The sequence below is a fragment of the Lissotriton vulgaris genome, chromosome 7 (genome assembly GCF_964263255.1).
Source record: "Lissotriton vulgaris chromosome 7, aLisVul1.2, whole genome shotgun sequence".
Classification (NCBI taxonomy): domain Eukaryota; kingdom Metazoa; phylum Chordata; class Amphibia; order Caudata; family Salamandridae; genus Lissotriton; species Lissotriton vulgaris.
In genome coordinates, this window is record NC_141695.1 from 827,066,060 (window position 1) to 827,090,817 (window position 24,758).

Below are 24,758 nucleotides of genomic sequence, written 5' to 3' on the forward strand. Positions count from 1 at the left end.
TCAGCTAACAGGTAGCTCCACCGGACATCGGACAAATAGCAGGGTCTCTACGGTCGAGGGAAGGTTCAGAGTACATGTCCAGGAGGGAGAGCAGGATCAAGGTCAGGTGAGGGATGTGGTTAAGCTCAGGAAGCTGACCAGTTCTATTGTCCAGGAGCATTAGATCATCGTGGAGAGACCGACTGAGGCTGCCAACTTGAGGTCAGGCAGGGGGGTTGAGAACGTGGTGTTAAGTTCAGTCGGTCCCCAAAATTCCCAAAGCATAGGGGGTGTAATCTATGCAGTGAAGAGGCAGGAGGACAGGGCCAGTGTCCGCATGTCTTCAGAGGGGGTGAGTGGCAGGTCTGGCGTGGCGTCTCCAGAGTCATTCTGCAATAATCAGGGAGCCCTCCCGTTCTGCAGCCCCATCGAGCATACACGCTCCTCGCGTACATAATTACATCAAAGAACAGGCACAGTAGCACATAAGGCGAGAACTCTATTCTGCACCAACCTCATAATTCGAAATCTAGTAGACCACAACTCCTAAACATTATTTGCATTAGGAAATAAACTTAAACTTAGTAACATAACCTGCAGTAGGGAATAAATCAAACCTAGACCACAGTAGAAAACATAAGACAGTAGGTAAAACCTAGTAAGCATAAAAGCACATCTATAAGCATAAATCGAGGTGCATAAATCACACTACAAACATTACATTTCCTAGCGCCTATAAAAAGTACACTAGGGCCTTGCGCCCTACAAACCTCAAATGCCCTCTGTCCAAAAAGTCATGGCGCGCTGCCAATGTAGCGACGGTCACGGGGGGTGCACTTGGCGCAAACCTAAATGTGGCAGCTGCCCACTACTAGCTGACCAACTGGGAATCTTCAATGAAGGGCCTAAACGTTGCAGCTGGCACTAAGTGCTGCGCAGCTGTGCATGCCAAGGTAGGGATGGGCAAAAGAGTGCGTCTCACTCCTGGAGTAAAAAGACATGTCCCCTGAAATAAAGTAGAACCTAAACGGTGCAGCTGCCCACTACTTGCTGGGCAGCTGTGAAAGTGAAAATGCAGCATGGGCTCTCACTGGCCCTCAGGACAAATGTGTCTCCCTTTGTTGGAGCCACTCGGGGCTAAGTAAATAATTATTAAAACGCTGGAGCCGTCTGGCTCTGACACTAATGTTTCCAAACGTTGGAGCCACCTGGGCTCTGTAGAACAAATTATGTCCCCAAGAATGTGGAGTGCAGTAGCGCTTTTTAAAATGAAGTATGCCCGAGGCTGGGGTAATTACGGTAGAAAATCATGGGCCCCTCTGGGCCAGCCATAGGATAATAGTGCCATTGTTGGAGCCACTTGGGCTCGAAAAGCGATTGTACCCCACGTTGGAGCCTCCGGGGGCTCTGTCACCAACTACGCCCCCATGCACAATGAAAGAATGGGCTCCTCGGGGCCCGGGTAAGCAGGGGCTAACAAACGGTGGAGCGGGCCGCTCTTGTGGCGGGCCCGCTCGGAATCTGTTCCTTGATCTGAACCACCCCGTCCCCTTGAGCCCTCACTCACCAGCTCTGGGGCAGTTTCTCCTTCCCCGGTCTCTTCACCTGCTGAGGCGCTTGCGGGGCTCTCTCTCCTCACGAGAGCCCCGCCTTACCCGAAGGTGTTAGAGCGCTTCACAATAGGAACAGTAATGATACATGAGGAGAACATTACAAGTGAATCTTAGGATCTGGGGCTAGTCCTCTCTTAGTGACCTTGTACTGACATCAAATGACCTGCTGGCAGTGGGATAAATGTTGGTCCTACCTCTACCTCGTTGCTTGATATTGCCATTGTATGGATTCTGGTATCCTGGTCTCCTGGTTGCTGTTTGCTGGAAGTTACCTGCTGTCCTGGATTCTTTTCCCCTCCTTCCTCACGGGCTTGTGAGATGAGTTTTTTGTCCCTGCCTTTGCTAACCCTGATTGGTTCTCATTTCCCTTCTTTAGTTAGATAGTTGCACGTCCCGTTGTTTTCATTTCCCTTTCCCCCCCTCGTATTTATCCCAGCGTTTGTTATTGGTCTCGAGTGTTCGGGGGCTCCCGTTCGCTATATTTGTTTTGTGTTCTGTGCCCTTTTTGGAGGTTGTGCAGAGAGGACGCAATGGGTTTACGAAGCGTTTAGCTTCGTTTCAGCGCGTCCTCACTTGGACGCCTCTTTGCATCGTTGTAGGCGGAAGTGACGTTTCGTGTCATTCCGCGAAGGGCTTTGCTTTCGAACGCTGGGATCCTCAGTATTCCCGAGTGCCTCCTACCAGTCCCTTTCCCTTTGACCCTTGTAAAGAAGATGAAGGGTTTTTTTCTGGCATAAGACAAAGCTTGTCATAAGTCCTTTTTCCCCTCGTAGTGTAATGCGAAAACGAAGGACACTGTACATATGAACTCCTGATTGGCTATACGATTCGAGAGACGTTATCTTGAATTGCCTTCTTTTTTACTCCTGTGCCCAGTGCCTTCACGAAGCAGAGCCTGCGCTACCCACTGGTAAGAGGGGTTGTGAATGTTGTGGCAGGACATGGTCACTGGTGTTGGGATAGCGCAGTGTGAAACATATACATATGAAGAGTATGTCTTTTTTCTGTTTTACATAGGTGCAGAAGCGTGGAGGAGGGAACTGTGTCCTAACGTTATATAAGGGTGGAAGACTTGGTGTCTCCTCAAAATACCACCCTCTTTTCAGGTTCATTGGCGCACTCATAGTGGTTGTCTTGTGAGTGGCCAGTGGGCAGGGGAAGGGGACTGGTGCATGCTACGTTCCTGCAGTGCTCGGGCTAGGTGGAATCCAACAGTGAACGATTGAAAAATGAGTAAACAGAGTGCGGTATCCACTGTTTGGGAGCCTATAACTATGAATGTCAAATCATCGCCTCTGGGGACAGTCAATGCTAGTACAAGGGAATATATATATATAGAATGATATACCTAATAACGGGTTTAAAGAGTGCCATAGTCACAGGTGTAAATTTTGCATCTGGAGGTAGGCACCATTGTGACTGTACATCTGCTATTAAAATTGACTAGGCAAGTGCCATATACAGACAATAATGATACAGGTGGGTTAAATGTGGGGCTGCAAGTCTTGCTTCTGGAGGTCCATGAGGTAATCCCTCTGTAGTTGTGTGCGGCCATGCCATATGAATGATGGGACTGTGTGCAAATGCCTAATGTGAACTAAATGTTATTTGTGTGTTTCACACTGGCAGGATGGCTAAAGCCAGTTGTGATGATGATGTGCATACAGTAGTAGTCGTGCGGTATTACCGGAGGTACTCATAGACAGCATTTCGCTTCAAAGAATGTTGTCGTTCAATCCACTCACATGAGTGGACAGACAGAATATCCAATTGTGTTCCCTTCTAAACAGCGTGCCTTTGTTCATGCATGAATGCGCCTCCAGAACAGTCCACCATATGCCATTGGCAGACTGTCCTTAAGTTTACAAATGTGTGCAAACTGTGATACTTATTCTCTTTCAACTGATGCTGCTGCGGTGTTCCATGATGCGTATTTTTGACCGGTCTAGTGGTTATCCTAATATATATTTTGTTGCAGGGATGTCAGTGTATATTTTCAGTTTCTAGTGTTGCAGATTGTGAGTGTTTTGTATAACAGGCTCTGATTAGTATAATTGATAAACACATTTAATCCACCCACAAGAGATTGGCGATGGATGATGAATGATCATGGGTCAGGTGTTATCCTACATGGGTGGGAAGCACATTGTGTTTCTTAAATACCCCTCACACACCAAAAGGGCCTTTGGTGTCATGCTTCATCATAGGGGTCTTCGCGCCCCTCTACGGAACGCGGGTGCTACTAAACAGCGGATACGTCGGAGCACTGATGTTACCACTATGTGTAGTGTGAGAGGAGGCGAGTGGTAGGGTCAGGAGTGAATAATAAGTTAGTGTTAAAAAATACCTAGCAGCTGTGGAGTAGAAAGAATTTTAATAGGCCTCGCTGCCGGTACTGTTAAAAAAGGTGAGGTGGAGGTGTGTTGTATTAATGTACAAAACCTCCTGCGCGTGTCAACATGTTTCGAAGCCTGCTTCATCTACTTCAGAATGGGTACACAGATCCCTACCCTACTCACATGGACAGTGTGATACCGTCTGTACACAAGAAATGCTATCTGTAGATTTAATGAATAAATGGTGCAAAATATGACATGATGGTCACAATTGTTTAGCGAAAGGTAATTCCTTAGTATCAATCTGAAAAGGAAACGCAAATGTACAGAAAAAAAACAGGTAAGAAGAATTACTCCAGACGTGGAATTCCTGACCTGCAAAATTGATATATACAGTGTCTATTGATAACCTTTAAAATATACGTGGAGGTGCAGTGTCCTGTAAAAAAGGGACAGATACAAGACACACAAACATGTAACATAAAACACACTCTAATCTAAAGGGATCAAGTCCCAAAGATTTCCTAGATGTGACTGCGGGGTTCATTAATATGGGAAAAAAATTGTCAACAAAGGAAATTGATTGCATACTTGCTGTACAGAAGCCAATGAGCCTTTAGAATGGTGGGGACCCGTGCTATTTGCATTCTGTAGGGAAAATTGCTGCATTAGGAATGCGTTAGGAGTCTCACTCGATGACAGCAGGAGTGGCCTCTCAGAAGCGGCTATGCCGTACTCACGTAAGTCAGGATACTACCTTGCTTAATCGTCCCCTCCGTGGCTCCGTGGATAGTGTGAAGCCGAGAGGTACTCGTATTTATGCTACGCTTAATTGCCTTGATTGTTCCCGACACTCATGTGGTGTACGTGTGTGTCAGGACCACTTCCATTCATTGGCAGTTTCCATTTGAAGAGACAGACAAATCCCGCAAGTGACGCAAAGCGTTGGGACTGGACCGCTCGCTAGCTGACTGTGTGGGACAGCGCGGTTCTGATTGGATAAACCAGAGGTGAACATATGAGTATTGAAAAAGAGTGCTGTGGTGACAGACACTCAAAGGGGGTGCACGGAACAGTTGTGAACGTCAACCAGGCGCATCATGAAGGCAAAAGTAAAATATGTTTTATTACAAAACGTAGATGTTTTAAAAAGCTCCAAATACCCAAGGAGACAGAAAAGTAGATTCTGTCAAAAAACGGAGAGAGATGAGAAACATAGAAAATAAAGTAAGGATAAAAACAGGCAGATATTGGCCAAGCTATTGCTGTACTAACCCGGTTGGAAGTATAAAGCTGATTAGTATAAGTCAAGGGTCGACAGTCGGACCAGTCAGGGCAAAACGCTACTGTGGGTGCTGACGGTCAGTGTGAACGATTAGGGTTTCTGACCTACCCCTTGCATTGCCGGTCCAGAAGAGTCGGCACACACAATAGCGTTTTGCCCTGACTGGTCCGACTGGATCAATACACTGTACTAGATTTGGGTCTGCCCCCAGGAGACACACTACGTATTTTTGTAAGGTATACAGGGAATGCTTTGCACATATCTCACAAATCCATTCTTGTTTGAGTAGATGAAGTTGAATTGGTCCTGATGAAATGCTGTGGTACTTGTGGACAGTAAGAGTCATGAAACATGTCGACCATTGACTTACATTAATCAGAGCCTAGATAGATGATTATATCTATCACTAACTCAAACATACGTTTTTAACCATGACAAAAGGACCCAACAATTAAAATACTTTTTGGATCCTATTAGTCATTTTTAACACACAAACACCCTCCTCTCATTCTACTCACACAAGCACACCACATTCAAACCTCACTCCTCACGTTGGCTAAAAAAAACAAGCATTGGCATAGCCAATATGTCTCGTCTTTAGGACCTTATAAGTGTTTAGGGAGTCAGTTCCAGGGTGAAAAGCATCATTAAAACTTGCTGCTCTCTGGGTGAGTTTGATGCCTGAGGGTAATCATGGTATACATAGCATCCTCAGTTTTTTTTTTTTGTAAACTCTTTATTCGTGACTGTTACAGGATGACATACATTTCTGTACATTTTCTTATCATATCACACATCAGTCTTTTCCATTTTCTTAACCATTCATTTTTGGGAGCAGAACATTTCAATTATGAGTTACTTGTCATAACATTCCCCGGATGTTTCCCATTTATGCTCCGTAAACTCCATAATCATGTCTTTCATAAGTGTCATACCCCAACTGTCCCCCCCTCCCCGTCCGTCCACCCCCTGTCTCCTGGTCGTTCTCACTTGTACACTCCACATCCCGGGCCAAGGTGGCTCTGTCTATCTGGAATTTGTTAAAAGCTCTAGGTCTGGTCTAGCCCTTGTGAGTTGTACTGTTGCCCGTGAGCCTCGGTCCCCTCCCGCTACATGTGTGAATTCACCCCACCGGGTCTCCTGAACTGTCCAGGTCTGCCTCTTCCAGTTCTATCAACATTAAGTCCCATTCCTGTGCTATAGGATATTTGCGAAGGCCCTTGCTCTCCTCGTCACGCAGTGCCGCGGATTCTGCTTTGCCCCATTTCAGCAAGTCGCTTCGCCACATTTCTATCTGCGGGGCCCTGGGCGACTTCCATCTCATAGTGAGCACCCATCGCCAACACTAGTGCCAGATCCATAAATTTCAATTGTGCCTTGCATGTCTTGGGCCGTTTCCTGTTCCCTAGTAGGCAGGGTAATGCTCCCTCAGGGATCCGGAGTGTTGTTATGGAGTGCAGCGTGTGTTTGATCGTTCCCCAGTAAGTATGTAACTTCGGGCATGTCCACAGCATGTGAAGAATATGTGCCTCGTCTTGGTGACATCTCGGGCAGCAGTGTGCAGCGGCAGGGAACATTCTATGTAGCCTCTGGGGTGTAAGGTAAGCTCTATGGAGAATCATGGCCTGTATGAACTGAAACTTAACATTCCTAGATACCCTTCTATGATGGCCTAGAATAATTTTCCACTCCCCGTCCGTTATGTTTTCACCCGAGTCTGTAATCCAGGTCTCCCTGAGTGTAGTGATCGGCGAAGGTACATGTTCCCTGATACCAACATACAGCCATTTCACTAGGTGTCCCCCCGTGCCCATATAATACAAGAGGTGTACTAATTCATGTTGTTCTGGTTTCGTACGTTGTGGGACCCAAGCCCGTCGCACGTAGTGCGTCACCGAGGCGTGTAATAGGTATAAGCGTGGAGGCGCTCCCGTGGCTTGCACAAACGAGGTGTGGTCCAGCATGGTGTCGTCGCCGAACAGGTCTCCCACCCTGTCCACCCCAGTCTCCGTCCAGGGACGTAGTCTGCGCAGTGTTAGAGTCCCCTGTGGTGTCGGGAGTCCCAGTAGAGGTATATTGTCCGCGTATGGAGAGGTCCCAGTCGAGTATGACAGTGCTTTCTTCCAGCAAGTCAGGGCCACATGCAGGAGGGGGTGGCAGTCTCTGGGAATCCTAGCATTGGGCAAGAGGAGAGAGTGTAGTTCTCCACGTGCTAATTTGTCCGTCGTGTGAGCGATCTCATGCAAGTCCCTGCCCGCCACCCATCGGGTCAACCATTGGAGCTGGCTGGCATAGTAGTAACTTCGTAGGTCCGGCACTCCCAGGCCGCCCCGTCTGGTGTTCAGTTGCAGTTTTTTAAGGCTGATCCGTCTTCTCCCCGAACCCCATATGAGGTTGACCAGTAATGTATTTAGTGTGGTGAAAATCTGACGCGGGAGCATGACCTGCAGGTTTACAAAATAATACAGTATGCGGGGGAGCAGAACCATCTTCGAGGCCGCCACTCGTCCCATTACCGATAGGGGTAGAGACGTCCAGAAGCCTATGCTACCTCGTTGGCCAGTAATGGCCTTACGAATATTACCGTCAATCTGGGGCTCCGGGTCCCGGTAGACCTGTATTCCGAGATATTTAAACGTGGTCGGCGCCACTTGGATTTCATAGGCCCCAAACTGTATGTGGGGGGGCTGTTGGCCATCTCGGAAGAAGAAACCTAGGGACTTTCCCGAATTTATACCCAGTCCAGATATGATCTCAAAGCGTCTGAAGATGGTCGCCAGGGACGAGTGGTCCCCTCGCAGGTTCCGGAGAAACACCAAGATGTCGTCGGCATATATTGAGACCATGTGGTTGGTGCCTTCCACCGGTATGCCTTCCTCCGCAGCTCTATTGCGAAGCGTAATAGCCAGGGGTTCCAGCGTCAGCACAAACAGTAGTGGCGACAGTGGGCAGCCCTGTCGGGTGCCCCTATGGACTTCATAACTGTCCGATGTGTGTCTTCCCGTGCGTGCCCTAGCCGTCGGACCTGTGTACAGTAAGCAGATCCATTTTATAAGGGCTTCCGGGAAACCAAAGCGATGCAGGACTTCGAACATGAAGCTCCACATCAGGGAATCAAACGCCTGACGGAGGTCTAGGGCTATACAGCCAGCGCGTGGTAAGTTGTGAGGTGTAGTTGTCATGAGGGCGCGGAGTCGCCTCGAATTCTGGGAGGTACTCCTCTCTGGGAGGAAGCCACATTGATCAGTATGGATCAGGCCAGGGAGATGGTGTTGGAGCCGCATGGCAATAGCCTTACTAAGGATCTTATACTCCGTGGAGAGCATGGAGAAGGGCCTGTAGTTACCTACATCTTGAGTGTCCCTACTGGGTTTCGGGATAGAAATCACCAAGGCCTGCATGGTGGTAGCCGGGAGATGGCCAGCCTCGTACGCGGTGTTGTATATTTTCTCCAGGACGGGGGCCAGCACATCAGCATATGTTTGATAAAACTCCCCTGGCAGGCCATCCATTCCCGGGGTTTTGCCCCGGTTAAGTGAATGGATTGCTATCTTTATTTCCTGCTGTGTTATAGGCCCGGCTAGAGCCGTCTGGATTCCCGGGGCCAGCACTGGGAGCGTTAGTTCTTCTAGGAATTCCGTCATTTCGTCCCTGGCATCTACAGAGGGGGGAGCATAGAGGGTCTCCAGGTGAGTCTTAAATACAGTGTTAATTCCCAGTTGAGTGTGCACCTGTTCGCCCGCTGCGTTCCGGATAGACGTTATTGTAGGGCTCTCAGGGGTATCCCGGACCAGCCGGGCAAGCAGAGCACCGGATCTATGTAAATGTAAATGTAAATGTATAGGCTTTTATATAGCGCACTACTTACCCGGAGGGTCCCAAGGCGCTTCGACCGCTGCGAAACCCTTCCTGGCTTCCCTGAGAGATGGTCCCTAATGGGTATCTCCAGGGTGAGACTAGGCATCCCCGGCGGTCTGGTGGGGCCGTTAGTGAAGATGAGGCAAGCTAATGCCCAGAGTTGCCGAGTGTGAACGCTGATCAGAGTGGGCACCGAGGCGAGAGAATTATCGAGTCCGCTGACCCTGGTCCAGAAACCTGCCGCGCCGGGAATCGAACCCTGGTCCCGGGCCGTCCTCTGCTCTCGGGTCTGCCGCCTCTAACCAGTGAGCCACACTACTTCACTATCATCTATCCGCCTCCGTCTGTTGGCGTTTCAAATAGGCCCCATAGTCTATCACTCTCAGGGTCTCTAGTAATTCAGCATGTTCGATATTACACTGCTGTAGATCAGCTTTTCGGCCAGGGTCCTGCCCTACCGCATTCTCAAGGTCGCGCAAGTGCTTTTCCACCTCGCATAGCTTACCATGGATCTCCTGTCTGGCTCCCACCAGGCAGCCTATAGCAGCCCCCCGTATTACAGTTTTCATTGCATCCCATACCACTAGGTTTGAGGACGCAGAGTCCCAGTTTGTATCGAAGTAACCAGTTAAGGCGTCAGCTATATGTGATCGAAACGGGCCATCCGCGAGCAGCGTGGGGTTAAGCCTCCAGGTAGGGATTGGTGAGGGCACTCTACCCCAGTGTAGGTCAAGCGCTAGCGGCCGGTGGTCTGAGAACGTTTTAGCAAGGTAATCTGATGTGGCGCATCTAGTCGTGACAGAGTTGGAGCACACAAACCTATCTAGTCTGGTATGCAGGTTGTGTACAGGGGAGTAGCATGAGTATTCTTTGTGTGTCGGGTGCAGTGTGCGCCAGATGTGAGCCAACCCCCAACCCTGGAACCATGTCCCAAACAATTCTGACAGTTTATGTATTCCCGCCGCCTGAAGGAGGGGGTGTGATCTGTCAAGGGTCACATCTAAGATCATGTTCCAGTCACCTCCCAAGATCCAGGGGACGTCCACCCAGTCCGCCAACGCCCGGCCCACTGCAGTAAGGAACCTATCTTGGTCAAAATTCGGGGCATAGATGCTGCCCAGCACTACCACCTCCCCGTCCAGGGTGCCCCTCACCAACACATATCGCCCCTGTTCGTCAGTCCGTCTCTCCAGTTCCACAAATGGAGTACCGTGGCGTACCCATATCGTGGCTCCTCTGGAGAAGGCAGAGTATGTTGTAGAGAATATAGTACCCCTCCATTTCCTCCATAGTAGTAGTGCCTCGGAGTGTGTCATGTGTGACTCCTGTAGGAACACTATATGTGCCTTTTGTCGTAGCAAGAAAGCATGGACTCTGTGTCTCTTCTGCACTGCCCCCAGCCCTCTCAAATTCCAGGTGACCAGCCTATACTTTCCTTGAACGTCAGCCATATCCCCGTGTAGGTGTCGCAAGGAGTGTTCCCATATGTCCTAGTAAGTGATTCATCCGTGTCAACCAGGAGACAGTACCCTCCCTATCCCAAACCCCAACTGTGGAGGCGCAGCCTCTAAACTCCGCTGTGCCGAACCATAAACTTTGGAACGTAATTGAACAGGTAACGTTGCATACGCTAGTGGGGGGTCGGCCAAGCACTTGCCGTGTCCATAGTGCCATGCTTGGTCAAGTCGCCGGCTCAACGGCGCCGCCGGGAGAGTTCTTTCGGGATTGTTCGGTATATGTAGCCACGTCTTGTGGAGGGGGGGGAAGCAGAATGGCAGGGGAGGGGAGGGGGAAACAAGGGTGGCCCCATACTGATACAGTCAGCAAACTGCGGCCATGTGCCGTAGGAGCACAGGAGGCGCAGGAATCACATCCCGCGATCCCCGCATCTAAGTCTCCCTCCCCACCCTAGGTCAGGCCACATAGTGTCCGCCAGCAAATAAGGGCCACATATACACTCTGAGCAAACATGGTTCCCCCCCTCCCTCACCCCCGCCGCCCCCTCAGTTCACACAGAAAAGGATATCGTGTTGTACTCAAGCTTCAGGTCTGATCCAAAGGAGGTATTACTCTTGGGCATTGTCCATAATTTCGTCCGCTGCTCTAGGTGTCACCGTCGGGAATAGGACCATACTGCTGTCCGAGCCCGAGTGGACTGTGCTATCTTCCGTGTCCGTGTTATTTGTCTCTCGGTCGTCTCTGAAGGAGCCCACCACTGCCACTGCATCCACCTGTCCCTGCTTTTGTTGGTGGGCGGTCGGTTTGCGCTGCTTCGGGTGATTGCGTTGGGCGCCGTTCCTGTTCTCCCCCTGAGTCGGGCTTTCTTTGGACCCATTGTCTGTGGAGTCCTGCGTCGGGTCCAGTCGCTCCTCAATGTCCATCACCTCCCTCCATTCCTCCACATCTGTGGGGCTTTCAAAAAAGTGAGTTTTCTTGTCATGGAGCCCCTTCAGGCGTGCAGGGAACAGTAAGGCGTAGCGTAATTTTGCCTTTTGGAGTCTCTGTTTCACCTCATAGTATGAGGACTGTTGTTTTTGCACCTGAGTGGTGTAATCCGGGTACAGTGATATTCGTTTATCCTCCCACGGTATGACCGATTTTATTCTGGCCTGATTTAGCAGCATGTCTCTGTCCCGGTAATTTAGGATCCGGACAATGAGCGGCCGTGGTGTCTGTCCCGGTTTAGGTTGGCCAGTTGGGATCCTATGAGCCCTCTCTACACAGAAGAACGGTGACAGACCTTCAGGGGCAACGTTATCTCGGAACCATTGTTCCATGAACTCTGCCGGATGGGACCCCTCACTTCTTTCCGGCAGGCCAATAACGCGAATGTTATTGCGTTGATTGCGCCCTTCTGCAACTTCCACACGTTCCATCAGGGTTTTGACTTGACGTTGGATCGATTGGATGGAGTCCGTGTGTTCCGCCACTGCCGGGGCAAGTTCAGCCATCGATAGACCTTGATCCTTGACTTTGTCCGCTAGTTTCTCATGATCCGCCTTAAGCAAGGAAAGGTTAGTGGTGAGGGTGCCCATCTGCGTCTCCATCACAGCCCTGGAGTCTCTGATCTCTTTAAGTATAAGGTCCAGCTTGTCGCCTTGCTGACTCTCTGAAATGGTGGAAGTCAATGTCAGCGGCGCAGAGCCCCCGGGGTCCGCATCCTGAGTAGGGCCCGCGACCGGTCCCTCTTTGCCCTCCGTGTTCTTCACACCTTTGCGCACCATAGTAAACGCCAGGTGTCTTGTTGGCGGCAGGAGCGCGTCTCAGGGCGAATACCAGCCGTCCGAGGTGTGTCTTTTGCCCCAGTAGTCTCCCCGTTGGCCTCTCCCAGCACTCATACCCTGGGGTAGCTGCTGAAGATCGCCGTGATTCCGCTGGGGTGGGGCGCTCCTCGCCTCGCCCAGCTTATAGGGGCGTCGAGGTCTTCCGCAGTGCCATCCACCCTGAGGCGCTATGTCTCTCTCCCTATCAGACTGACTTCGGGGGTCCAAGGTCGGCAGTAGGATCTAGTGGGTGTTGCCACGCTTGGGTTCCCAGCTATGTATAGGCGAAGGGCAGGCACCAGAGGTCTGGTCGGTATTGCATCAATATTGGCGCTTTGGGGGAGTGATCTGCACCGCTTCAGGCCTCTCCGGCGCCCCAGTCTCCAGCCCACCTCGTGGGGTAGGCCCTGCACTATCTCAGCTCCGCCGCGTCTCAACCGGGCAGTCGGGGCGTCGCAGCCGGGTCCGGCCCCAAGCCCAGGGGTCTCTGCCCGTCATAGTCCACCCTCTCCGGAATGCGGGGCAGCAGCGATACTCGAGACCCCGGCTCTCCGCCCCGCGCAGGGCCTCAAGGGTCCCCTCCTCATTCCCTCGGACTTCTCACCTTCAGCCCTCGCGGGTAGGCAGCAGGCTAGGCGGTGGGGTACCTCAGCAAGTAGTCGCCACCGGCGGCGGGAGTATTCGGTCCTCAGCGTCTGTGTTCCGGCGCCCTAGCCCACAGCGCAGATCCGTCCGTAGTCGCCGTCCCTCTTCCCGGTACCAGGGTTCACAGGGTGCCGTCCGCACCTCTTGGCAGTCGCGGGGTCAGGGTCTCTGTTACAGGGGTCCGCTTCCGGTCCCGGAGGCTCCGGCGTATCGCCGCCTCCCGGCCCCCGCTCTCCGGGTACTTCCGTCACTCGAGGCCCCGGTCTGCAGCGTGACACCAGGCCTCACAGTCAGCCACGGCGTAACTCCGGGGTTCCTGCCGTTAGAGCTTCAGGATTTTCAGCGGAGCAGGCGGGGGTTAGTAGCCTCAGAATGCAGCCGTTTTCAGGTGGAAACAGCCCCTCGGCGTGGGCTGCAGGACCTTTCCTCCCCCAGCGGCACCGGAGCACTAGCAAACTCCGTCCGCCATGTTGGCCTGCTAGCCATAGCATCCTCAGTTCTGTACACTATACAAGCACTTTAATTCCACACATAATGATAGTGATCGCTATATAAATGTTGCATTTCCATACAATACTTGACGCCTTAAAGCACTGTTTGTCTGCATGTACCCCAAAGAACTTGATTATACTGTACTGGTTGTTCTCTTGAGGGCTCACTACACTGCCTGTGTGTACACGCAATGCTGTACTGTTTGCATCCCAGAATCCTCCCCGTGTTACACTGAATTGTAAACATGCGCCCTTTGTTTCTCACATAGAATGTTAATATTTCCGTATATTATGACTTAAACATTTGTATCAAACATCATTTTGGAAAGTTGTATGTATAAATAATAGAAAGAGGTTATTTCGGGGGTCTACCCTGATTGTCTGTTTAACAGTTCCTACGAAATTTCTTTATGAAGTTCACACATAAACAGTCTACATCCAAAATGAATCGTTGTTTGCAACAATGCTTCCCAAGATACACATGCGATGCCAACATAGTAATTCTATTTCAAGAGACAATTGAACAGCGGCACGCCTGAAACCTGGTGAAGACACAGACAATAACGAAAACAAGGTGCGCGCTGTTACGTGTGACCATGTATGGTTGGTCTGCTAATGCCCCTTAATGAACCACGTAGTTCACGGGGATTCTGTGGTTAATACCCGCGCACTGTAGGTTTTGAAATCATTACTAAGTGTGCAGTGAAACACCTTCATCATGTCACTTACCAGAAGCAGTTCCAGCCGCTTAGCAGAATAACGAGAGGGAGGAATGACAGCGCTCACGCACCAGGAGGATTGTGGGGTGTGTCCCTTGCCTGGGCTGGAGGAGACGCGCCTTCTAATGAAAGCGGCAAGGAAACCTCACCCAAAACAGATGGCCCCTGAGCGCCGCTGCTGGCTCCAAAGACCAAAACGCTCTGGGAGTAAACATTTCCCGAAAAACTGGGACATCCACACGCCTTTGGCCAATTGCATACTAAACCCAGACGCCAAGGCCAATAGCATGTGAGTACCACATGCACAAGCTTGTAGAAAAGCTGAAGTGATTCCAAGAGGCCGATTTCCTAGAGACAGCGCATGTGCCCTGCGCTAGGCTCGACCTAACAAGAACTCCGACAAAGAGCCCCCCAAAGGGGCCCGTTGGACATTGCAGTGCCGGCCCAACGAGGAGCTTCCCAATGATGAAGAATGACACCTCTTGGGGTGTGTGAGAGCCCTTGCTCCTAATAGGAGCACTCCCCTGGACTTTCCAGTATTCATCACACTAGGAGACCTAGATCCCCACTTAGGAACTGCACACTCCTTGTTGTTATAGTCAGTTTTAACTGCAGGACATATTTTCAGATCCATCACTTTTACAGACCTAAAAGTTGAGCTGCGTTAGGGAATAAGAGCTCATCCTTCCGAAGCTGACACACATGCACAGTGATGAGACGCGTCCATAAAGCACTATGTGGCATTAAAAAAAAGTTGCAACTGTCGATATTGTGCTACATCAGGGATCAGTCAGCAGTGCAACCACATGAGAGGGACAGGTTAACATTCATCACATCAGAGCTCTCGTCTATGGTAGAGGCACAGGATAACATTAATCAGAGTTCATATGTCTGTGGCAGAGTGGCAGGATAACATTCATCACATCAGAGCTCGCATGTCTGAGGTACAAGGACAGGCTAACATTCATTGCAATGGTGCTCACGTCTGTGACAGAAGAACAGGCTTACATTCATCACACCAGAGTTCACATGCCTGTGGTAGAAGCACAGGATAACATCCATCACATCAGAGATGACATGTCTGTGGCTGTGGGACAAGCTAACATTCATCACAAAAGAGCTCACATGTCTGTAATATAGGTACAGGCTAACATTCATCACACCAAAGTTTACATGTCTGTTGTAGAGTCACAGGATAACATTCATCAATTCAGAGTTCACGTCTGTGGCAGTGGGACAGGCTAACTTTCATCACATCAGGGCTCGCATGTCTGTGGTTTGGCACCCAACATTCATGGCATCAGATTTCACGTCTGTGGCAGAGGGACCGGCTACATTTCAGCACATGAGAACTCACATGTCAGTGGTGTGAGACAGGCTAACATTTATCACATCAGAGCTCACACTTGTATGTAGGAGAACTACAAACCCTTATGTCCAACTGTGGCTTGAAGTGATATCTCTTCTGCCTTCGTCTGGGAAATTGGTGCCACTGCGGTTACTCCTGTTTTAGAGAGAATAGATGACAATATTGACAAAAGAAAAAGAAATGGAATAACATTTCAAACTGCTGGCTAGCAGAGAGGTTCAGGAGGAAACTTGCTGGATTAGTCTGCTCATTGTAGGTTACAGCAGTGAGTGATGTCGCTAGTCCGAGCGGAGAGAGAGCACAGGCCGCATAAGGTGCTTTAATTAGAGATCAGTTATTCTAACGGAGCCCTAATGTCCTGGCCCGAGGACATGGCCTCATATTTGGAGTGTATCTGAGAAATGTGGGGACATGGGGTACAGACTTCTGCCCTATCCCCTCTAGGAATTCCATTACTTTTATTGACTTCTAGGGTCGAATTAGTGAGTGTAGAGCAGTGCAGTCTGTCTGTGGGCGGGGGCGGGGGCGGGGGGGGGATACAGTATGGCAGGGACCTTGAGGAACGGCACACAGGAACATGTAAATTATGAGTGTTTGGATAGCTGAGTGTGTGCAGTATGTCTGTTTAAATGTAATAGAGGACATGTTGGCTGGAAGGGCTGTAGAAAGTAGCAGGACTGATCCTAGACTCACCAAATCAGAAGAGAGGTATGCTATCCTTTGTGAGCATCTCTGAAGCCTGAGAGATGCCTTCTAGTATATGAAGCTAGAGTTGATTGATTTTATAGTCAGCAATATTGTTAGCCCTGGCATCTTTAGTGTGTTTTTCCCATGTCTTTCTTTGCTTCTGACCTCCTGGTTTTGACTATGTGCTGCAATTTGTTTTTGCTGGTTTTACGACTCTAGGCATGTTAACACTGCTGACCAGTGCTAAAGTGCAGGTGCTCCCTGTGTAAATGGTATCTGTAATTGGGTAACCATGATTTGCATATTTGGATTACTGGTAAGTCCCTAGTAAAGGGCACCAGGTGTGTCCAGGTCCTAAAATTCGAATGCTACTTGTGGGACTGCAGCACTGCTTGTGTCACTCACATGAGAAGCCCTGCAACCATGTCTCAGACCTGTCACTGCAGTGTCTGTGTGTGCAGTTCTGAACTGCCATGTCGACCTGGCAAGGGCAGCCACTTGTCAGGCCCAAACCTTCCCTTTTATTACATGTAAGGCACTGCTGAGGTGGGCCCAAGGTAGCCCCATTGGCAGGGTGCAGTGTATTTAAAAGGCAGGACAAGCACTGGTGTGTTTTACATATCCTGGTAGTGAAATATTACTAACTTCGTTTTTCACTATTGCAAGGATTATTTCTCCCATAGATCATCATTGGAGCTTACCCTCCCAGTGATAGAGTTGTAAGTTTGGCTCCCTGAACTCACAATTTAAAAATATATCTTCTAGTGAAGTAAGTTTTTAAATTGTGTGTTTGAAAATGCCTCTTTTAGAAAGGGGACATTTTCTTGTTTTACCATTCTGTGCCTCTGCCTGCCTATGAAATCCACGTCTGGGTTAGGATGACAGCTGGGCTGTTTGTGCATTTACTCTAGACAGTCACACAAAGGGAGGTAAGGTGTGTCCTGCATATCCTAATGGCCCATCACACGGCTAATGAGTGTTCCTGAGGTACAGTGGTAGAAGGAGTTGCCACTGACACCTGGATAGGACTGTGCCTGTCCTCGCACAAAGTCCACCCCCTGTAGGTTGTCTGGAGCCAGGTCAGGGAAAGGCAGAGTCTTGTTCACTACAAAGACTTTCCTTTGAAGTTCGCCTACTTCAAAGGCAAAAACTGGTATAAGTACTGGAGCTGTGACACTATAACTGCGAAACACTTCTGGACTATGCGGACATTCTGTAGGAAGAAGAGCTGGATGCTGTAGAAGGGACTGACACTCTGCTTGTTGCTTTTTTGTGTTGGTCTGCTGCTTCTGTCCTGGGAGTGAAAGGACTAGACTTTGCTTTCTACATCATGCTTCACCTACCAGTGCCTGGGCTCTTCTGCTGAGAGCCCTGACTTTCCAAGTGTGCCAAATTCAGTTGCTGTGCTCTTGGAAGTACAATTTGGTAATCTAAGAAAAAGTTCACACATCGACTCTCAGTGTCTGACATGAGGCTGAAAGGTCACTGCAACCTGACATCCATGGCACCAGCTCCGACTCCAACATGGGCCCTGCTGTGCGGCTGAAGATATCAACGCATACCTGCTTCGCGGTTGTGGAATCAAAGCAGTGCCTGTTCACTGCCGCCCATATCGACACAGTGTGCCTGGATTTTCGAAGCACTGTCGCTGGGCACCAAGTTCTTCATCGACATTGCCCAGCAGTAAGAAATGGAGGCCGCGTGTCCAGAGATCGACGCATCACCTCCCCTCACAGTAAAGAACTGATGCACCACCCCCCCGGCAGTAAGGAACCGATGCATCACCTTTGCTTTTCTTAACAGCACCTCACATCTCCTGCGCGTGTTTTCATCTTTAACCCCTTTGATGCTTCTGTCGGCCAACAGCCGTCGCGAGCACTACCTCCGTAGTGCTGCGCACGTCCTTTGGCCGACGCGGCCCGCCCACTCCGCTAAACCGCTGCACCATGGCGTAATTGCCGCCGCAGTTAAGTGGTTAATTTTGGTGCATCCCAGGTACTTTGTGCTGAGAGAACGCATCCATATATCTCTATGGACTTAACTAATTTTACCTTTGAAAAGTGATATCTTTACCTGTGTATGTTGGAATTCTGTCATTTTGGTCTTGTTTTATTCAGATAAATATTGGTTTTTTTCTAAACTGGTGTGGTTTACTTTTGTACTTATTTCACTGTGTTATTGTGTGTGTATGTACAAATGCTTTACACAGGGACGGCTCCTACATTAGGGCGGAGGAGAGTCGCTCCACTGCTTTCTCGCAGTGTGAGAAGCAGAAAGATAAAATAGTAAAACTACCATTTTATGTTTCTGATTCTCGCACTGCAAGAAAGCAGAAGTGTTTGGTTGGGTGTGGGTGGGTGGGTGGGTGGTCCTGCTCGTGCACAGGGGGGAGTGGCTTGCCCACTGTTGTGGACCCTGACTGTTTGGTTGGCCCTCTGGGGCCGACCCAAGCAATCATGCACACTCTCCTTTTATCTCTATGTAGGCTGCATGCAGTGTACATAGAGAAAATGGCTTCCCCATAGGCGCCCGGTAGGGTGCCATCCCCACCAATCACAACACTGCAATTGCAGTCTTGTGATTGGTTTAGGGGAAGGGAGGGAGGCTGCTTGCTTCCTGTTCCTGCCAGAGGCAGGAGAGCAGGAAAGCAGAGAGGCTGAAGGCATTTGTGGGAACCTGCATCTTTCCCTAGACCAGTGACGAGTTGTATCAGGGGTGGGGAAGCTGCTTCAGCTATTTTACTGCACCTCCGAGGAGGGAGGCAGCTAACACCAGGTTCTCCAAGTGCTAGAAATAATTTTTCTCGGGCCGCCTTTTCAGTGTTAAGAGGAGCGAGGCTGATATGACCGCACAGAGTAAGAACACTATATCATTGTCTTCCGGTATAATGAAGTGATCGTGGGTTTGTAGTTCCCTGCTTTTCTGGTCTTTGACACTACAGATATTTGGCATGTTAAGATGAGTTATAATAGAATGTAGTATGAGGAAGTATAAGTAATACATTAAAAACTGCTGGGGTTCAAAGAAAGTTGAGTATAGTGTTTGTTATTGATGCCTTTTCAGAAGCGATGCTGTCTGGCCTGGATTATCTCATACTGAGCAGAAGGTTTTTAGGGATGCTGAGGAGATAGTGGAGGTGCAATTTTCAGAGTGGGGTGCTGTCATCAATGTTGCGTGACTGACTGAAGTCTTAGGGATTGTGAAAACCTCTTGCTTTCTTAAATTTGTTTGAAAATGCACCCTTTGCCCACTCTTTTTTTCAAAAACGACCTCCCCTGAACCACTTTTATGCCAGTTGGGCTTGCTCACTAGCCACAGGACACTCATCCCAAACTTTTAAGCCCCTGCCTCACCACTTTCAAATGCCACCAGTTGCCACTGGCTTTACACATTGCCAATCAGATAAGCCTGACTGCTCGTGCCAAGCAACTGAGGGGGTTATCTTACCTGTGTAATCACCTTACCCTTACTAGAACGAGGGTCCCTACTATCACAGGGTGCAAACTGATACCAACTAGAGACCCCGTTTCTAACACTGGTGGCAGCGGTGGGGTTGGAATTTTGTTTGTACTTTACATACAGTGATTGGTGTACACTACTACCAGATCGCAGACCACTACACAACCACATACTGTTTTGATTTTTCTCTTCTTTGCAACTGCTGAGTTTTCTGTCTACAAATCATGTCTCAGTCTGCGGAGCCAGAAGTTGGAGCTGCAGAATCAGCTAGAGCTAGAGAGGTTGGAACCCTACATAGTACCTCAACTCAAAATGTTCTGCAAGGAGCTCAAAGCTCCTATCAGGGGTCTCACTAAAAAGGAAGAGCTTCAAAAGGCACTGAGGGCCTGTTGGGAAGCAAACGTGTGTGGCGGGCGCCAGAGGATAAGAATGATGATGTGGAGGTGGAGGAGCAGAGCCTGCAGGGGAATGTTGTAGATCAGCATTTGCCCGGGAGGAAGGCACCTTCCAGGAAAAGCAGCAGTGTTTCTTCCAGAGGTCTGTCACCAGAGGAGCTGGAGGACAGGGGGTAGACTAGGAGGCGTAAATTTGAGATGGAGAGGTTCAGGATGGAGTATGAAAGGGAGCTCCAAAAGAATAAATTTGCAGTAGGTGATAGAAAAATTATGCTTGCTCAGGGGGTGAGCTTAAAGGGGTTGAACTTGAAGGCCAAGTCCAGCACAGATGGTGACAGCATTTTATCCATGACATCTGAGAAAGTGGTGCACTGGCCAAGACATTTAGTTAAAGAGTATACCAAGGTAGATGACATGAAGAGATGCTTTCAGGGCCTTGAGGCAGCGCTTCACATGAAGGGGGTCTCTGAGAAGAATTGGGGGCAGAGATATGGCATCACTTCACAGTGGATGGGAGGGACACAATGTGAGCCTTAGGGGGCGGACAGGACCTCACCTACCCTGAGATGTAGGCAGCACTCCTTTTTTTATTCTTTTTGTATTGAGTATTTTCAGTGTCATATAGCATATACATCATCCAAGAATACAATGCAATGACGCTCATCAAAATACAAAAACAATATAACCATAACAAATACTAGGAAGTAGCTAATAACAGGTGCCTTCTAGTGATCAGTGGATAATGTACATGTCTACAACTCATTCCTTCCTTACTACATATATGTATCGTCCGAATATGTTAAGGCTCTAGGTGGTTCCCTTCCAGTAGTAACCTACTCCGAGATCAGTTCACTCTGAGCCAGGAAATATTACTGCAGGGGAGCCCAGATGTCCGTGGTTCGTGAGGTTGCCGGCAGTTCCTCAGCATACAGTTCCAGCTGTTCACGGTAGTATACCATGTCCTTGATCCACATATCAGCTTTCGGGCTCAGTCAACTGTCCCATGTGAATAGGACCCGCTTTTTTGCTAACCCCAGAGCCCCTCTTACAAACCTTCCCACTGCAGCTTTTATTTGGGGTACATAACCAAGTAGGCACACCAATGGCGTGCAGTCCACCACCTGCCCAGTCATGGTGTGTATAAGAGTGACGGCCTCCTCCCAGTATTGGGATACCAGCCTAGATTGCCATGCAAGGTGAAGAAAGTCAGCCCCACCCTGCCCACCTCTCTTACATCAGTCCGAATCTCTAAGCCCCATCTTATGTAACTTGTTGGGAGTGTGATATACTTGATGAAGAAACTTCAGATGGATGATTCGTAAGTTGCTATTTGATGTCAGTCTCCCTGTTAGCATACAAATCTGCTCCCACTCTGTTGCAGTGACCGGGGGGTTACCACAGTATTCCGCGTTCCAAACTTTTGCCCACCTCATGGACTGTTTCCCCCTGAACTGCCCTATATAGCTTAGTGATCAGCTTCTTTCTAGATGGAGCTACTATTACCAATTGCAACGCCTGTAGCGCTTCCGGTTCATCAGGAAAATTAGTGTAATGGTCTTTTACTGCCCGTCTGAGTCTGTAACAGGTGTACTGGAATAATGTCATGGGATTTTGTACATTTTGTTCATAGTCTAAATCATTACCTGTGATGTACTTTCCTTCAGGGTACAAATCACTCATGAGCGTAATTCCTGCCTCTGAGTGCTGTGTTGGGGCCTTGCCCCTGAGCCACGGCATGTCCCGCTATGGGCAATGCTGGAGCTTATAGAGGAAGTTTGTGGTTATGCCTCCCAATCTCTTGCCAGTGTTATCTATCCTGTTTATGTTTGACTTGGGCGTCTGTCCATTGGTATGGGTGATGATACTTTTCAGGTGTACAGGATGTGCGCCTTCCTCCTCTACAGCCAAATGCAGGATGAAGTCATGACTCCTAAACCAGAAGTACGCATATTGAGCTGGCCCACATAGGTAGTATACATAGAAGTCTGGAGCATTAAATCCCCCCTTCTCATATGTTAATGTCAACGTGTGCCAACTAATCCTTGGCTGTTTATTCCCCCATACTAATTTCAGCAGCTGGGTTTGGAATGTTTAAAAAAAATGTTTTGTCAGTTGGATAGGGATGTTACAGAACAGGTATAAAAACGTAGGAAGAATGATCATCCTAATCACTGCTATTCGATCTGCCAGGGACAGTGGTAAACAGGCCCAGTGTTCAATCTGATGCACTAACGCTGTGTATGCCAGACCATATTTCTCCCTGATTATGACCTCAGGGTCCCGATGTATCCACACCCCTAAATATTTGACTGATTCTTCAGACCATACTAATGGGTATTCTACCTGGGTCGAAGCTGTGGCTGACGTTAAGGGAATGATAACAGATTTCTCCCAATTTATCTGAAGGCCTGAAAATAGACCAAATTTGATATATTCTCGTATAATCGGGGATAGATAGCGCTGCGGCTCGCGACCATGTCGTCCGCGTATAGGGAAATTCCGACCGGTCGGTTATTAAAATTCAATGCAGCAGTGCTATGGGATTGTCAAATTTTGCACGCTAGAGGTTCCAAAACTATGACAAAAAGGAGGGGGGAAAGGGAGCAGCCCTGTCTGGTACCAAGTTCTATGCTAAACGGCTCTGATGTGAGCCCGCCCACTATAACTCTTGCTGAAGCTTCGGTGTATAGGACCTGAATCCAGCTAATCCAGCTAATGAACACAGGGGGAAATCCCATTCTATTTAGGATGTGCATCATGTATTTCCACTCTATAGAATCGAACACTTTTGCAGCGTCCAAAAGAACTGCAACCGCCGACAAACCAGGATCAAGCACATGGTAAATGTCAAATATTGTGCGTAGGTTGAGGGAGGTAGAGTGCTCCGGGATAAACCCGGATTGGTCCGGAAGCACGAGAAGCATAAGGGGCTGCAATTTTGCAGCCAGAATCTTCGCAAGTATCTTTGCATCCAAATTTATCAAAGGTAGTGGGTGATACGAGTCGCACCGCAACGGGTGTTTATCTTTCTTCAGCAAGGTGATGATTAAGGCCTGCCGCAAAGACGGGGGAGACAACCTGACTCGTGAGCCTCTGCATACATTTCTAATAAGTGCGGTATAAATAGATCAGCATATGCCTTATAAAACTCTGCCGTTAGGCCATCCGGCCCAGTAGCTTTATTATTTGGCAGAGAGAAAATGGCCTCCCTAACATCTTCTTCATCAATGGATAGACTTAAATATTTTCTGTGGACGTCTGACAACCATGCACAGGCCGTATCTTCCAAATAATAATTCATAGCAGACTCATCCATTCCCCTCCGGGTGGTATACATAGACGCATTACATTTCCGAAATTGTCCCACAATAATGTGTTGGGAATGAGGAGCCTCCCCCGCTTCATCAGTTATATGATCAATCGGAGGGTTATCAGTCCTGTCCCGCAATCTATTAGCTAAGTCCCTGCCCGGCCTGGCGCCCTCGCCATAGGCCCTGGCCACATGTCGCTTGGATAAATACTTCACTTCCGTGGTTGCTAAAGAGTTATATTCCACAACGTGCTCATGAATTTGGGCCAATGTCTCACTGGACGGTGCGGTGTTGTATTGGGTCTCTAGATTCCCTAGCTGTTTCTCAAGCTTATGCAATTGTTCCCTAATGTCTCTAAGCATTCCTGCCGAGGTGATTATACACCCCCCCCAAGTCACCACCTTAAAGGCTTCCCATAAGGTCGCTTGGCTTTCGACTGAGCCCACGTTCAGTTCAAAGTATTTTATAATAGCAGTCCTGACAGTATCAACATAGACCGGATCTAGCAGCGCGTCTGCTCTAAAACGCCATGTGACTGGTCGGTGCGGGTTGGCAGGTATAGACATTTCAAGGACATCAGGTTTGTGGTCAGATAGAGTCCTCTGGAGTGTGTGAACCCTCTCTACCCACCCATTGGCTTCCTCATTAAGCAGCCAGTAATCTAGCCGAGACCAACTATTGAATGCTGGTGTTATATACATACCTTCCAGAACACCCTCATTTCGCAGGTGCCAGGAGTCCACCAAGCCCATCTCCAACATGACATCACGTATGCACTGTCAACTCTAACCGTGCGTGCCCCAGCCGGGTTAGATTTATCCACTTGTGGATTGAGGTGTGTGTTGAGGTCCCCACCCCATATGAGTGCTGCCTCTGGCCAAGTGCGAAGCACATTAAACATTTGCAAGAAAGGCGCCGAATCATCCACCACAAGACCATATATTTTTACTATTGTCACCAGCACCATCCCCAGTTTGCCTTGCAACATAGCCCAGCGCCCCTCCGTGTCCACACAGGTCTGTACAGGCTTAAACGGAACACCCTTCTTAAAGAGAATAAAAAACCCCCTCGCATAAGTGGAGTACAATGATGCCAAACGGTAGGCTGCCCATCTGAGTGCCACAGTGCCCTCTGATTACTCGAGTGGGTTTCTTGCAGTAGAGCAATTTGCACCGTATGCCTATCTAACTGTGCCAACACTTACCTGGTATTTTTAGGTGTTTTCAAACCTCGGGCATTCCAAGTTATACATTTATACATTTCCCCTTTCATCTATGACGGTAATCAGGACAGTGGTTGTACCTTACTATTCTAGAGCACATGTACATATATCCAAACAGACCCAAGG

At 49.1% G+C, this 24,758-nt stretch overlaps 1 protein-coding gene across 12 annotated transcripts in view; it reads right to left on the minus strand.

The window, feature by feature from the left end:
• The window catches only part of LOC147702483 (uncharacterized), a 203,202-nt gene that overhangs the window by 121,017 nt on the left and 57,427 nt on the right, over positions 1-24,758 (minus strand). For 9 of the 12 annotated variants that reach the window (XM_086931115.1, XM_086931110.1, XM_086931111.1 and 6 more), the window contains one exon: positions 15,619-15,693. The exons of the other annotated variants lie outside the window; for them this stretch is intronic. In XM_086931115.1, the coding sequence (XP_086787241.1) occupies positions 15,619-15,693 (75 nt within the window). The remainder of the gene's footprint in view (positions 1-15,618; positions 15,694-24,758) is intronic. 12 annotated transcript variants of the gene reach the window in all.